The sequence below is a fragment of the Polistes fuscatus genome, unplaced genomic scaffold (assembly GCF_010416935.1).
Source record: "Polistes fuscatus isolate 324 unplaced genomic scaffold, CU_Pfus_HIC Scaffold5, whole genome shotgun sequence".
In the NCBI taxonomy this organism is placed as follows: Eukaryota; Metazoa; Arthropoda; class Insecta; order Hymenoptera; family Vespidae; genus Polistes; species Polistes fuscatus.
This window is the reverse complement of record NW_025113129.1, coordinates 12,405,511-12,422,426: the sequence shown is the minus strand read 5'-3', so window position 1 is coordinate 12,422,426 and position 16,916 is coordinate 12,405,511. Positions and strand designations below refer to the sequence as shown.

Genomic DNA, 16,916 nt, shown 5'->3' with positions numbered 1-16,916 from the left:
AGTTTAACACGAGGAAGCGTAAGAATACACGCAAGGCAAGAAGTTACACGCATGAAATACATTAATTGTAGTGGAGTTCTAAGAAAAAGCAACCTCGCTAAGGGTGGCAATACTAAATGCGGGCAGGGGGGGGGAGGATGGGGAATAGACATTCCACTCGTAAAATAGTTAGGAAAAATTGTAAATGGGTGCGTGCGCGCGCGCGACTGAAATATGGCATAGTAATCTTTACGAGGAGAGCTCTTACTTGTCCGTTAGCAACGATAGTGGATGCTGCAATTCGCGTTTATACAAACGACTCTCCCCCCCTCCCCTCACCCCCTCTGCCAACCTCTACGCGTTTATTTATTTATGACATTCGTGCACAAATCAAGCCGTCTAACCACGCCTCGGGAAAAACAGCCGATAGTATTTTCTCTATCATCCGTTCCGAAGATCCATTCCCTCGGTCAGATTAATCTTATTTCGTATCGTTTTATTCAATTAATCGTAGAAGACTAATTCGAGTATTCGAAATAGGAGTTAATTGCCGTGGAATGGAATAATAGCGACATATCTAGGCTTAGTCTAGTTGCGCGAGGAACCCACCAACCACCACCCTTCCTTCCTTCCTTCACTTTAAACTAATTACGCATAGGAGGAAGGTTTAATCGGTCGACTCCTCTGTTGCTATTTATTCGAAACGTCCTGATCTTTGTCAGGATCGTGCAGTAAATTCCGCGCCTTCCGACTCGCGTACCTATTGCCGCTGGTGCCCGGATACTGCTGCCGCTTGATTGCAAATTAGAGCGCAAACGTTCGCGCTAGCTTATCGGCCAATAACAATTGCGGATTTCGGAGTTCAAGTAAGGTCAGTGAAGGGAAATCGTGCCAAAATACCGTGGCGATTCATTAAAACGAATATCGCGAGAGTACGTGGTAGTACGTGGTGCACGTACGTACGTACGTACGTACACCTACCACCATTGCTGCGACGTTTGAAATTCTCTAACAACGAGGGGAATACCTTTAAATCCGATACAAATCTATTTTGTTTTACCGGCCGCGTAAAATCGTTAAACATTTTCAACGTATCGAAAAGGGGGGAGTGGGAGGGGTTGAGGGGGGACTAGGGCGGCGGATGTTATTTTATTAAATACCGAATCGGTCGAAACACGCGTGTTTCGTACGCATGCTTGCGGAACAAACGAACGAACGAACGAACGAATGAGCGAGCGAGCGAACGAACGAACGAACGAATGACTTTTGATCGACGTAAAATCGATTTTAATTTCTTCCCCAGGTAGAAAGAGAGCAGGAAGGATATTGAACGTTCGCTTTGCGCGATATTTATTTTTTTCTTTTCTTTCTTCCTCTTCCCTTCTTTTTTACTTTCTTTAACTCTGAAGCTCGTTTCGAACGATATTCTCATATAAACATGGGAAAGAAAGAAAAAAGAAAAAAAGAAAGGAACAAAAAAGAAAAAAAGAAAATCTACGAAGTACCGAGAAATAGTCGGAGGAATGTACGATAAAATTTCGAAAAAGATCGGAAGTCATAGAGAAATGTTCTAGATGTGTCGTACGTACATCGTAAGCCACTTTGGTAGTGCTATAATAAAAGCCGAAGCAAATCACTTAATGATACTATTTACATTTAACGTGCGCGTGCTCCGTAATTCCAGGGATTATTCATCGAATGGTATCGAACTACGATCGCGTATCTACGATCTCCTTGGCAAGCACAGCCTACGACCGGTTTTATAAGATTTTTCCTCAGCCACGGCCGATGTCGATGAGTTAATTCCGTTAAGTCGATTGACCGCTTAATGCGATTTAAATCCGCGAGCTAAATGCGTAAAACTTATATTCCAAGGAAGACCGTGCGAGCAAATCTACCGACGACGATTTTAAAACCTCCTCGGGCCAGCCACGGGAAAATCGGAAGGCGTTATTTCCGCAATCATTTCCGCGGCAGGTAATCGTTCAAAGCTCGATGCAACGGATAGACGAAAGAACGCGTATGGACGCACAGTTCGATAAATTTATCGAGAAAGAAGTGTTGGAGGGGTAGGAGATAGCAGGGGTGCTGTTGTTGCTGCTGGTGCCGGTGTTGTCGGTGGGTGCTGGTGCTTCGTTGGCCCGACTGCAAAATTCAAATGGAACGTCTGGAATTCGCATTTTAAACCGCGACAGATATCGCGTAGGTAATAGGAGAGGGGGCGGGAGGGAGGAGGGGGAGGGAGAGGGGGTTAGAAAATAACAGTGTCACAACTCAAAATGAATTATAGAACGGTGCGAAATGCGCTTGCTATAAATTAAAAAAAAAAAGAAAAAAAAACTACAAAACAAAAAGGATCGTCGCGGGGTGGGTATCAATAAAAAAAGAGAGATCGATGTGATCTGTTCGTTCGTTCGTTCGTTCGGTGGGATTTTAAATGCGTCGACAAAAATCGAAATTAGTTTCGTATTCTAGTTGAACGATAAGTCGAACAGCACAGGGGGATGATCATAATCGTCGTGGTCGTATTACTCGTACGTTCCAGAAAACAAATTGAAAGAGAAAGTATCGTAGAAAGGGAAACGACATTCTTTGGTAGTATCATTTCTATCTAATAAAGATTAATTTCCGTCACGTGTTGAAGAAGTAACGCTTGATACGATGATCACGTATTAAGCGAGGCGTTCGTTTCGTTTCGTTTCGTACGTTCGTTCGTTCGTTCGTTCGCTGTGTTCGGAACAGAACGGCGCGCGAGATCTAATGTTAAGGTTAAAAAAAAAGAAGGAAAGAAAAAAGGGAAAAAAAAGGGAAGAAAATAAACGTAGCAAAGACCATGTCGAAGAGAGAGAGAGAGAGACAAGTAAGGAAAATAAAGCAATGGGAGATAAGGCGAGGGGCTTATTAAGTTAGTCGCGAGGATTCCTGAACGCGCTCTCCTCGTACGCGGTGTGCGAGCAACATGCGAATTATACGATCCACATCGCGCGAAAGATACAACCAGGACGACCTGGACTACTCTCTCATTCTCTCTCTCTCTCTCTCTCTTTTCTATGGTTGAAGCTCTCTAACCGAGCGGGGTGAAAGTAATAACAGTGAAACGCGCTCGCGCGGACAACGACGAGAACGCGTATACGTGACTAGTACTTAAGCCATTTTTCGATACGACCGGTACTTAGCCGCACGCCGGCCTCTAGCCTTCTTTCTATCTCTCTATCTATCTCTTTCCTTCCTTATCCGTGATGAGATGTGATGTGATGTGATGCGATGCGATGGGATGTGATGTTCTTCTTCTTCTTCTTCTTCGTCCTTGGGAAAACTCGAGGAGGTCGATGACGAAGAACGGACTAACATAAGAGATCGACGGGCCAGAGAGAACGAAACTTAAAGAGAACGTTTCCAGCCAAACGTAGGACTACCAATTCGTGCAACCAATCTTTTTCTTTTCTTTTGTTTTTTTGTTTTTTTTTTTGTAGGGAAGAGACTACTTTACGATAAGGAACCTGGAATTTATGAGAGAGCCGAGCATCGTTAGACAACAACTTTTCTATACTCTTAAACTTAATAAAGTTAAGAGTATCAAATTTGAAAAGATTAGCAGACGTTTTTCTATTGATCGGAAAATTTTATTTCTCTTTTCTTTCCTTTCACACGCACACATAAACACGGGTATTAAATACTTTATTCGGAGAAGTTAAAAGTGCATAATTTTTTTTTTTAAGAAACCATTTCCTATTTCTCCAATCTATCTTTGTCTCTCTCTCTCTCTCTCTATTTTTATCATTAAAATGCAACGCGTTGATAACGGACAGTAATCGTTCATACGGAATGACATTTTCAATAGCGATGAACTAACTTTATTCTCGACGGCATAAAATTTTTGGGTATCTCGGCTAACGCATAAATTTGCGATAAAGCGAAGTCATTTCAGGATATAGAGACAATACATTCAATGTACGTAATATAGAAGTATGCAAAGGATGATACACGTTGCGCGAAAGTTGAGTGGAAAACGCACGACGTCGAAATATTTTCTTAGTCGGTGCCTGTCCCGCGTGCTATTCCTCCTCCTCCTCCTCCTCCTCCTCCTTAACGTATATATATGTGTGTGTGTGTGTACCTAGTACGTGTAACGAAACGACGAAGCCTCGAAGTACTTCGAAACTTTTCGTGTCAGGTGGGTATGCACAGCACTCGAAGGTGCCTGCTAGAATTACGAGCGTTTTAGTCCGTTCGCGTAAGGGCAACCAACGTTGAATTCGCATCAGGTTAGATGATCAAAGCCCTTTGTGGGAGAATGAGGAAGCAAAAAGAAAGAAAGAGAGAGAGAGAGAGAGAGATTAGGGATGCAAAACAAGAATAAAAAGATGTAGAAGAAGATGTAGAAGAAGATGATAGAAACGTTGCATCGAGAGGAAATGTTAAAGTGGATGTAAGGTCATATTATGTCATTAATCGAATGTTTTTGAGAGAAATGCGAACGCGTGTGCTACTTCTGTCGTATCAAAACTCAAAGGAGGAAATTACGAGGGATGTTATATTTCGTTGATATTTTCTCTCTCTCTCTCTCTCTCTCATATTTGTTTTGAGTTTGCTCGTTTCTAAGAGATAAGACTTAATTTTTCATAAATTATTATTGACTTACGTAAGGAGGTCGCGCGTGTATTTCTGAAAATCCACGTCGAAGCGTAACATTCGAGTATTTTGGTGATGCTTCAAAGCATACCTATACATAGCAATGTATGCGAGTATGCTACGCGCATACATACATACATGCATACGTATACGTCGTCTTTCCTTGCGAGAAATGTCCCTGACAGATGGTCCACGTCCTAAGAAACGTCCGATCTATCTTCTACCCGATGTAACGTACGGCAGTGATTCATGCGATTCGTCTTTCGTGGAATATTATTTTCCTCGGTTTTATGTACTTTTTACTCGAGTCATAAATCAGTACGGAGTTATTAGAATCGCGATCCCCATTTCCGAAGTAGCTTTCAACGAATTTCCGAGATTTGCCGCGTTACGATTTGTCACTTACGCGAATACGTATCTCGAAACAACGATTGGTTTTTTTCATTCGATGGTACGCGTTCCTTTCGATTACGTAGAATTCGACAAAATCCATTTGGTATACGTTGGACGTAAGATAGACGATAATAAAAAATAATAATAGATAATTTGATGGTTTACAAAATGTTAATCGTAAAATGACTGTGCAACATTTCCAATAATCCGTATTATAGAGTCGTATAACATACATTGGTATTGGCACGAAATGTCGTAACCGAAATTCTAGATTTTAATAAGCCTTTCCATTGCCGCCGCCACCGCCGAAATAGGCTGTAAAATAGCGTATAAACTTGAACAATCTCTTTCATACGTGAGTTTTATAACGGTAGGAAGCTTAATATCGCAAACGCATGTTCCGATCGATACTAAAAAGAGCTCCACACTTTTATCCGTTCGAGGCATTCGTGGTTGGGACGTGAAATCGATAATCCATGGGGGGACTCGATAAAAAAAGGCATACTTACGCGTGATTTTTTAGCACATTCTCAACCATATGCGTCGCTACAGACCAAACAAAAACGGATCCGTCGGAAGAACCAGCAGCGATGTATTGGCCATCGTGACTGAAAGCTGCCCGTGTCCAATCGAAACCAACTTTGAAGCCGTCAGCGCTATATTTGATACAACAAAATACGTCAATTCATCTTTAAAATGAATATTTTTAACAGATAATAGATAATTGATCATTTAATCGAATAATATCGATTAGAGCTCACCTAAACGATCCAATAATTTTCTTCATTCGTAAATCTATCAGCTTGACTGTGTCATCTCGTACGCAGCTAAGAAGATAATTCGTATCTAAAAAGACAAAAAAAAAGAAAGAAGAAGAAGAAGAAATAAGCATACGTTTAATTTAATATTTATCCATGAAACGTAGAGATAATCGAATCTACGGGAAGTCGCGATTTATTAATTATAAATTCAGATAGAAGTCAAGGAGGCTAGTTCAAATATATACCCGACATATAAGACTGAAGACGATCCGCAGCCGATTCGAAAGGGACATTCCGTGTAATCTCATTTTACGACGTATAAATCTGCGGCAGTTGCGTTTGGAAACGTTTCGTCGAGTGCATTCCTCTATATACGAGTGGAATATTGTACTTTAATGGTAGTATACATAATGTATTACGACGAATGATAAAGGAAAAGCATTAGAGCGATACGATGTAATCGAGCAGAATTTTAGAGTCGTTGCAATACAGTTTCATTCGGCTTCTATCCTCGTATTACTGAGATTAATGAAATGCGGGAGGACAATATATGTCTCTCGAAAGAGCTCTTCAATCAACGCAGTGAATTCCGAGTTAAAATCGGTGCGCTTTGGGATACCGTCGAAAAGCGAGGTGATATTTCTGTATACACGTTCGTCCTGTTATAACGCGTCCCACGCACACACACACATACATACGCGTACACCCTGCCGAAAAATCTGATCCTTCGCGAAATACCATTTTGTTTCGACGGGATATTGATTGTCATTGAATATCGCTACGGTTTAAATCCTCTCGCGAATAGCTAGCTAGCTAGCTAGCTAGCTAGCTAGTCGGTCATTTGAAACTGCAATTTTGACCGAAGTAGTAGTAGAAGAAACCTTTCCAATGTGGAAAATGATTCTACTTACCGCGAGATAAATCCAATGACGTAACCTTCCCTTCGAGAATTATGTCGTTTGACGATGATTCCGCTCTGGTGTCCCAAAATCTTATCCTTTGATCGAAATGACCGCTGATTATCGTTGAACCGGCACCGTCCGACGTCACAAGATCGTTGCAACTCGAGCCAGTAAATTTAGTTTCCGTACCTTTGAAAGCAAATCAAAATTCCTACGTTAACGGACAGATGTTATTTTTCCAATAGATATCATTAGATTTATATAATAAAATAGAATATATTCAAATAAGATATACCTATAAAAGTTTTCGTTAAATAATAACACGGTTTATTTAGAATCGTAGTTTCATTTAATTAGTATATATTATGTTATATATAGATTTGAAAGTACAACGTTATATCATTTGATCGTAACGTTTTCGAATCTCTTACGGTAGTCGTTTTTATCGATCCCCGTGGCGAAATAAGCAGGATTTCAAACTTAATTTACGTCGGGAAATGACATTCGCGTCGCCTCGTTTCCGTAAAACTCTTGGAAATCGCGAATGGTGCACGGAAACGACCAACATCAAGACTGCAAACCGGATAAATTACGGCTTTTCCGCTTACAAGCGACCTTCTTGCGACGCCTCCGTCGTTTTCTCATGGCATCTACTCCGCGCGCAGGTTTCACTATTGCGATTGTCGTACACACAAACATTTCGATTTTTATAGATATTACCTATTTACCCGAGCTACACGTAACGTAAGGGTATACAAACTAAATAAAATGTAATCTCTCGTTCGTTCGTTCGTTCGTTCATTCGATCGTTCGATCGATCGTCTCATCTAATTTATTTTTACGACGTGACATCATAGATTTTTATGGGGAAAAAATTAGGTATTGTAAAAAAAAATTTCTAAGCAAAGTAATATCGTTTGTAATGGTATGGTGTGTGGTGTGTGGTGTGTGTGTGGTATGCAGGTAGTGTTTATTAATGATCGAGCTAGCGCCACGCGAGAAATATTTACATAAATTCTGTCACGCGAGAGGTGTGCGACGCGTGAAATTCAAAAAAATTAAATCTCCTCGTAGTTTATATCCGTTTATGGGCGCGTGCGCGTATAAGAAAGAAAGAAATAAAGTGAAATATAAAGAGAAAAGAAAGAAAAAGAAAGAAAAAGAGAAAGAGAGAGAGAGAGAGAGAAAGCACTGGGAGCAATTTGCTTAAGTAAAAGCAAGCTCAGAGGACCTTCCTTCCTTCGTGTTCGCGTGTTTCACGCTCGATTCTCGACTAAGGGAAAAGAATCAAAGGCTCTCTTTTTCCTCCGGTAACGAGTCTCTTTTCGATTAGTACAGTTTTTCAATGCCCCCTATTCCCGACTAGTTTTCTTCGAGTAAGTAAAATAAATAGACGCTAATTCAAATTTCTAGGGTAACACGTGTGTCTACGAAACATTCGAGAATAATACTTCGCATTTGAGTGTTTGAACTTTGAAAATACGTTAAAACGTTGAAACAAATACTGGGACGAGGTAATAGACTGGCTGGTTTCTATCCAGTAATAACATTTCTTTCCAAGTGTCCGGCAACGTACAACCGAATGACCGTAGTTACGTTGCTCACCGATTCTAGTTTGTTTTTTCTTTTTGAACAAGAAAAAGGTAAAAGTTTAACCATTGGGAGAGTTAACGACAACGTCGAAGGTATTATCGATAAAACACGATAGAGAGATAAATGTTAGGAGGACGTAGAAAATCGTCGATAATGGACGTTTAAAGATTAATCAAGGAACCGTTATGAACGCAGAGTTACAAAACGATCTGCGTTGAATAATACAAACGTGCATTCTAAACGCGGCTTATGACGATCACACCGACGTAATGAATTAATTCTTGCATAGTTTCAAATAAGAACGTTAAGTGCAAAACGGATTACCAAAACGGTGGGACAAAACGAATAAGATTACCAGACCAAATGAATTTCTATCTAAGCCCAGGCATCTCAAGATATCACGAGACGTAGTCTAGCAACGTGTAAGAAACGTCTCCGGCATTTTCAGAAGAAGAGGTACGGATATATACCAACGTGGGAAGAAGTCGTAGCTCTCTAAATGTAACACCTGTCGGATTTGCCGGTGGTAGGAGGAGGAGACTTTTTTCCTTAAATGTTATCGTCAGTTTTCCAAGGTAATCTATTAAGTTCCAAAGAGAGACAAACAAAAAGAAAGAACAGACCTTACTAGCAAAACGTATTGTCTCTCCGTTTGTCGTCGTTTGTAAAAAAAAAAAAAAAGAACAAAAAAAAAACAAGAAAAATTCCAATTATTCCTTATTCCAGAAAAGAATTGAGTTAAAATCAAAGGTGATATCGACGCTGCGAAACGGTAGACAACAACGTAGGGCTGAGAATTTCTCACTCGATGTGCTAACACGGTAGGAGAGGCACGCGTAAATCTACGTCGTGTATTTTGTGGTCGACGGAACAGACTTCCCGACGTACGTGGCGTCGGTAATTAATCGAGCTTCTCGTTCCTCTCTGCGTGGCACGGTTCCGTCCGGGAAGGCGTGCCACGCCGTTCTCCAAATTACACGGGACAGGTCGAAGGGTTGAAAATAGAGCGGTTAGAAAAGACCCGATCCGCTTTAAGCTTCCTTTTTGTCTTAAAGCTCGCAAGCTAAACAATAATTCACGCTTAAACGCCCTTTCAACGGCGCACTCCCATTGTCCGTTCCTTGCGTTCGGAGATTTATTTCAACGAAACTTTTGTACTTCTGTCTCTTTCTCCCCTTACCACCATACCACCACGACCACCACTACGACCACCACCACCACCACCACCATTCCTTGCTCACCACCCATCTATTTCGCCTTCTCTCTCTCTCTCTCTCTCTTTTTATTTCTTCCTCCTTTATTCCACCCTCTCGATAGTGCTACGTTCACTGTTTTTCTCAACAGTACCGTGAATTTTTACCACTGAAACTTCTTTTGGGTTGGTACGGAAAATTTTCCAAACGACACTAAAAGTGAAAGGTTTTAAGGGGACCGTATTATTTGAATGGCGAACGAGAGAAAAGGGGAAATATCGATCGTGCGAGACTTGCAAGACCGTCGAGAGTGCAACGATGTCATTGATAAGAATTATCGAAGAGATATTTTATCGGTACGATATAAAGGAGAGTAAGAGAATAAAATTAGTGTTGCGATCAGTTTTTGTCAGAGTTTATTTGTCGAGAACAAATCTTGCAATCGTTCTTAAATCTCGTTGGCATAACATTTAAAATTTCTCGTTCGATCGGATTTCATCGTGATTGCAAAAATTTCACTATCTCCGATATATATACCTGTTTATTTTTAATTATTCATTGAGATTTAATACGCGAACTAATTACGTGCAATAAACCGTTACGATTCGTATGAATAATCGAGCTTGACAAGTTTTCGTATCAATCATGTAACTTTTTGACATCTATTGTATTTCTCAACGATTTGTTTACGCTACTGGCTAGCTAGCTAGCTTTCGGTGACTGGTGCTTTAACTTCTGAATGTTCCAAATTCCTGCCGATGTTTCTCTCATTGCCCGCAATAATCACGACTACTGCAACTAACAAATACCCTGTTTGCAATTTGCATCCTAGGTAGTATTGTCAATTAAATGAAAAATTATAATCATATGACGCAAAACCAGGAAAAATTAATGACGGGGATACGGGGAACGCTTGAAACAAGTTTTAATGACGTTCGATTCTCCAATTCGAAATTATTCCAATTCGATCGTAACAATGCAACATTTAGCATTAATTAATCATGACAGGTATTCTTCTCTGACGTAAACAATTCTCTTTTTTATTTTCACCCCGCTTCCCGGCCCAGTTCCTGGCTCCCTTCAATCATTCATTTGATCATACTTTAATATGTCATTTTTAATAATCTCCGTTATCGTAAAAATCAACGTGTCATTTATAAAATGTACGTAATATCGTCAAAAAGTCTAATCGATTCGACGCATAATCGATCACTCGAGATACCTCGGCTAACAGAATTAATTTCTAGTGATGTGTGCAACTTTGACGGTGCGAACGTGGCAGTCGAGTCAGATGTAATTTCGGATCAGGACCCCGAGGCTATCCTTCTGAAGCGTAGTTTTGCCGGTCGTCCGTTGCCGATATCGTCCTCCTGCAGTTACCAATCCTTTGTCAATAATATCTTCAACGCGACTGATCGAAGTTTCAGCAGTAACCTGTTTACCTTAGCTTAAATCGATATCACCAAAGGTATCCTTCGAAAAAGATGATATCCATTTAACGAGATTAGTATATGAACTCTCTCCTCTTCTCTCCCCTCCCTTACCCCAGCCTCTGTCAATTTACAAATCTCAATTGCGTAATTTCTACCGATTTGATTTATCACGTGTTTTATTTATATTTCCTTTCTTTTTTTTTCTATCGCGAAAACAATGACTCTCGGTCTAGGATAATACAAATAGTATAATTCATTTCCTTTTCTCTTTGCCATCAGCACTTGTGTTTTTCTCCCATTCTTAATGTCTTTTTCCTTCTTCGAGATAAAATCTACTCTCTCAGTATGCCTCGCATCCGAAAGAAAAATATAAGTTCTTATACATATATAAATATATATATATATATGTGTACCTATTATTTATATATATATATATATATACGCGATAGTATTCTTTTTGCTGTAATTCGTTATCGCGAACCACTTGTTGAAAAGAATAATTTCTGCGAGAAAGATCGTGCCAACTTCGTTCCTCTTCATTTTCATTACGTACCGTGTTGTCAGAGAGAAAAGAGATAAGTCGCGATACTTTCGCGTCTGCATTTTGGAATATTATCCACAATGTACTTAGTTCTTACTCTATTAATATCGTTAAATTTCATCCATAAAGATTTGATATTAAACGACCGTGAGAACAAATTTCACGTGAGAAAGATGGAAACTAATGAAGTATAATCTACATATATATATATATTTATATACGTGTCTACAAATATAAATATATAACGTGGATATATTTATATCTCGTTTTTAATTGGAAAAATTTAAAGCATATTCACCCTATCATCGAATTTATTTACATATAGTGGAAAATAAAAATGAATTACAAGCTAAAGCATCCTACCTACGAGATGCTATCTTTGAATTGATTTTCAATTTAGTACGGGATCGACCATTGTTTTTTCTTTTTTTCTTTTTTCGCGAAGAATGAGGAAAACAGAAGGAGAATACGTCGTAGCTTTTCAACGACACCGTGGGAAATTGTCAATTCATTTTTTTATCGCGATGAGGATACACCCGTTAAAAAATGGATCGACGGATAAAAAAAATTAGCCTTTGAGATGCGAAAGGAAACCGGTAAGAGATCTTAATATGAAGTAAAGGAAGGAGTAAAAAGAAAAATAAAGAAAAAGAAAACGAGTAAGATATAAGGTTTGACGGTTCGCAAAAAAAATCCGTATTTTCGCGTATTTTAATCTTATCGAGTTTATTAACATACGAGGATTAAAAAAAATATATATATATAAAGGTCGACGTTGGATGAAAAATATCAAGATGAAGTGATTTTTATTCGATCTTCGTCGTTAAAGTGTCCACGCTCGTAAATGATATACATCGTATGTGCATATTTGATAACCTTATACTCGTTATATTTCACATTTTAATTAATATTCCTTTAGTAGTTTGTTTGTCATTTTTTTTAATATGCCAGTTTTTACGAACATTTGAACGAGATAAGATTTTTTTACAAAATATATTTCATTTTCATCTATGGAAATAAATAAGATGGTATAGTATAAGTTAGTCGAAACAATTTTACGTATAAGATATCAATATCGAATTCTCGATAAATTCTTTTTACTACGTGGTAAATAATAATATTTTTCGTATGTTTATTCGAGAAAATGAAATTTTTTTTGTCGAGAAATATTTCAAATGTTTGCCTTAAAACGGATTATTAATAACTCTTTGATAGAAGATTATTCGTACCGTATCGAATTGTCTAACGGAAATCGGATTACTTGTTTTAAATCGTAGGATTTAGTAGTTGAAATTAAGAGTTAAACGTTTTTCGCGTTCATAGATTTTGAATAGATTAATTATTATGAAATAATATAATAGATAAAAACACACACACATACAATCATAGCGTATAGGATTTATTCAACTTACACGCCTTGTTACGTAAATCCCAGATTTTGAGAGTGCGATCGTGACTGCCCGAAACTACTTTTGAGGGCTCGCCAAGAAACTTAGCCGCCATCACCTTACCGCAATGGCCCGTAAGCGTGTGCTGAAACAGAAATGATAAAAGCATTTTTTATCGAATGAAACAACGAGATTAACGCGAAATAATATTGGAAATAAAATAATCCTAGGTGTACAGGTGACATCAAATGACTCATTTCTATTTGTCCCATGAAACGAAACGAAACGAAACGAGACGAGACGAGACGAGACAATTTATTTCACGAACAGAACAAAGTTCCTTTTATCGTTTGAAGAAACAATTTGAAAGAAAGGTGTGGCATCGATGACCGACCAACGAAGAAACAGAAAGAGACCGATTATACGGTCGATATGAAGTAGTCGCTGGTGCTCTCGAAGAAGAACTCTGCTAGCCGACGCTTTGTATTTGAAGTCTTTCTTTAAACTTTTGAAAGCGACTCGTTAGTTCGTGCACGGTCTTTCATAAGTTGGTTTTCCCCTTTTCTACCATCGACTTCAACTCGGTTGCAAGTATCGACGTGTTTGAAATGGGAAATGAACGTGGACCGTGCGACTCGCAAGCAGACCAGCTTTTATAAAGGAACGTTAGAACGTTATTCTTCTTGCGCGGCAAACGAGAGAACCTTCTTTTTCAACTTTCTTTCTTTCCTTCGGTGTGAATTCAATGACCCCGATATCGGAAGATTTTATCATTTATAAAGGAAACATTGAAATTACTTCATTTACTTATTTTTGTTTTCTTTTATCAATCTAATTAATTGTTCACTTAATTTTACGATTATATATATATTTTTTGTTGGTCTCTTCTCTCGTTTAACAACTTACGCGTGTATGTAATTTATTCGTGTTTCGTGTTGCGAATTTGTGAAATACGCGTACACCGAATTTATCTCTCCAATTACTTGTCAGCTAAAAAGATTTTATTTTTGCTTACGCTTTCGTATTCATTGTTCACTCCGTGATGTTTACGTTTTGCTTTTAACCATGCGCAACTTCTTTCTCCTATGTTTAGATTGTCTCTATCAGTCTCTATTGCTAACTTTTGATGGAACAGCAGCAACCGAATAATGTAAACTCTGGTTTTTAAATGGTTCCAGTAAAAACAGAGAGCAGAGATTCATTTTCGCACGGTTCCTTTCATGGCTATCGTAAATCTGACACTAGCAAAAATTCTTTAAATCTAGAATTTGCAATCATAATTTTCTCATAAGGGAGAAGCTTTCAGTGAAACAAAAAAAAATATTTTATTACTTTTTTCAACTCATTTTTAAAAATACGTATTGAATCACTTCCCATCAGATTGTTACACTCGTTCGGATAAACCCTGTATATATATATATATATATATAAGTTTGCATAGATGAACGTAAAACGTATACACGTGCGTTTATACACGTTTTGTTTGTTTATGTCTTTATGCTTGTGTTTTTGTAAGTAAATACGTATGCATTTATATATCTCTCTGCGCTTCGACATATGAACGATCTCATAAACATGGAAGAACGGTTTACGATATCGATCGATATCTCGATGACATATCGAATCGTCGTTGCGACGAGCATGCATGATATCGGACAGCGGCGTTCAACGTCGTCTCTGATATATGCATCGTGGTATTATCCCCACTCCTCCTCTTTCATTCTCGTTTTAATAGCACGTACGATGACACGCGTGTAATAAACGTCGCTCGCAGCACGACGGCGGCATGCATACGCGAACGGTAAACATTTAATACGCGCGAAATTTGTCCGTAAACCTTTGTTTCTTTCTTTAGAATCTCTCGCCTCTCTTATATTTTCTTTACTCGTCTCTTCATTCAATCCTTTTCATTTATTTTCACCGTCACGTCAGTTGGTAACAAGAAGAAGACAGGGAAACGTTTACCAGCAACGTCATTGGTATTAATATCCACTACCACTTTACGAGTTAATAAATAATATCGATGACAAAAATACGTAAGATAAATGCAACAACAATTTAAGAATGTTTATATATAAGCGTGCATATAGAAAGTGTATATTTTATTTGAGAATATATAATGAGATTTTCTCTCTTATAACACTTAGAAAGAGTGTCTTAACATTGAAAACATTGAATGCATAAACACGAGCATATAAATGTGAGATACGAGCGTTTCCAAGCCAAACACTTAAATAGGCATTCGTGAGGAGATTGGACGGTGGGTCCTGGATAGCTCAATGGTTAAAGAGCAGTCGCCCGGAAAACGGAAAATCCGGGTTCGAGTCCCGGTCCAGTCAAGTCCAACGGCCCAATTTTTTAATTATACTAATGAAACGAGTCGATCAATTTTTCGATAAAACCGATGATAAGTGTGATGATTTAAGACGACGATAACAAAATGATCGAACTTTGAACTAATGAAATTCCGATCCGATTTGAAATACATATACACCTAGTCTTAACGTTTCGAACCTCATTTTTCTAAGCTCGTCGTCGTGGTCGTTTAATAAACGAGAAGTTCAAGCGCGAGGCCGACAAGAGAAAAGCAGCAGTAGTAGAGTGATAAAAGTGTGGAAGGATTTCAGGGGGAGGAGAGAGAGAGAGAGAGAGAGAGGGAGAGAGGAGGAAAAGGAGTAGTAGAGCACGGAACGACTCGAGAGTACTTTCGTGTATGAGAGAACCGTGTTAAAAAGAAGACCGACCGCCAATTTGAAGGTGCACGAGGAGCTTAGTCGAGCACTAGCGCTCGTGAAAAATGTCCTAATGTAAATTAATGGTCCGGAAGTTTAGCCGGAAAGGCTTTACCGTGAAAGAAACACAGATAAAGAGGAGGGGGAAGGAGAAAACGAGAGGGTGGAACGAACGAACGAACGAAAGAACGAAGGAAGGAAGGAAGGAACGAACGAACGGTTGGCTTCCACCACCATCGTGAAAAAACTTTTCTTTCCTTCTTACATAGAAAAAAAAAAGAAAAGCGGAATAAGGGGAAGAAAAGATAGAGGGGTTGCGGGAACTCTAAGGGTACGTGCCATAATCTAATGTCTCGAGAAGTTGGTGGAAAGTACGAGGGTGAATCCATTTTTAACAGCGTACGTTAAACGGCCGGGTACACTCGCTTTTTCAATCGACCCCTCTTTCCCCTCCCACCCTTCTCCTCCATTATCTCTCTCTCTCTCTCTTTTTCTCGTGTTTCCTTCTTCTTTTTTTTTTTTTTTTATTTTTCTACCAGCGAAAAGAAAGTTGGGATTTTTATATCGGTGTCGAACTTTTCATTGAGTTTTACTCTAGAAATTTTCCTTAACTCTCTCTCTATGGACGTCGTGAATAACCATTAATCAATTCGAATAGAATCGAAATCGTAGGATAAACGCGAATTCGGAATCGTATCTTATAATATATATATTAGGTTGTCCCATAAGTTCCTTTTTTCCTAATTTTTTATTGTTAATGCGACATCAATAGACGATATTTGTTGTTTCAGGTTGATTTATTGTGTTATGTACGAACCCGTTCTACTCTATTACATTCATCCATCTCTCAGGAAGCCTCATTATGCCCTATTTTCAAAATTGTAGCTCGAAATCATACATAGGGTGACGCGGAAAGAACTCATGGGACAACCTAATATTATAATACATCCAAAGATATAATTGATCCTGATAAAAATGAGACGTTGTTGTCGAGGAGATATCTAAAAAAAGAAATAAAAATAAAAGAAAAAAGATAAAAACCTGCGTATGGGGAAAAAAAAATGTTATCGACGAATATTATCAAACTATCTCACAACGTTAATATAGTAACCGACAGGGAAGACATATTTTGTTGTTTAATACGCGATAAATTTGCAGTAGCACCAGCAGCAGCAGCAACACCAGCACTCCTTGTATATATTTTTTTTTTTTCTTCATTTTGTTTTTTCCTTCCAGTTTCTTTATATTCTCTTTTTTATCCTCTCCGCGTAGGTAAAAGAGAGAATATTATATAGCGGTCGTAGGACGATGCAACACCGTCATTTTATTTCGCATCTACGCGGTGAGAGTCATCATCCTGGGAAGATAC

The 16,916-nt window shown here is 38.7% G+C and overlaps 1 protein-coding gene across 2 annotated transcripts in view; it reads right to left on the bottom strand.

Annotated features, from left to right (window-relative positions):
• Positions 1–16,916, bottom strand: part of LOC122522559 (autophagy-related protein 16-1) — a 374,631-nt gene that overhangs the window by 10,881 nt on the left and 346,834 nt on the right. For both annotated transcript variants that reach the window (XM_043643748.1, XM_043643749.1), the window contains 4 exons: positions 12,840–12,960; positions 6,677–6,856; positions 5,766–5,850; positions 5,514–5,660 (listed from right to left, as the gene is read on the bottom strand). In XM_043643748.1, the coding sequence (XP_043499683.1) occupies positions 5,514–5,660; positions 5,766–5,850; positions 6,677–6,856; positions 12,840–12,960 (533 nt within the window). The remainder of the gene's footprint in view (positions 1–5,513; positions 5,661–5,765; positions 5,851–6,676; positions 6,857–12,839; positions 12,961–16,916) is intronic.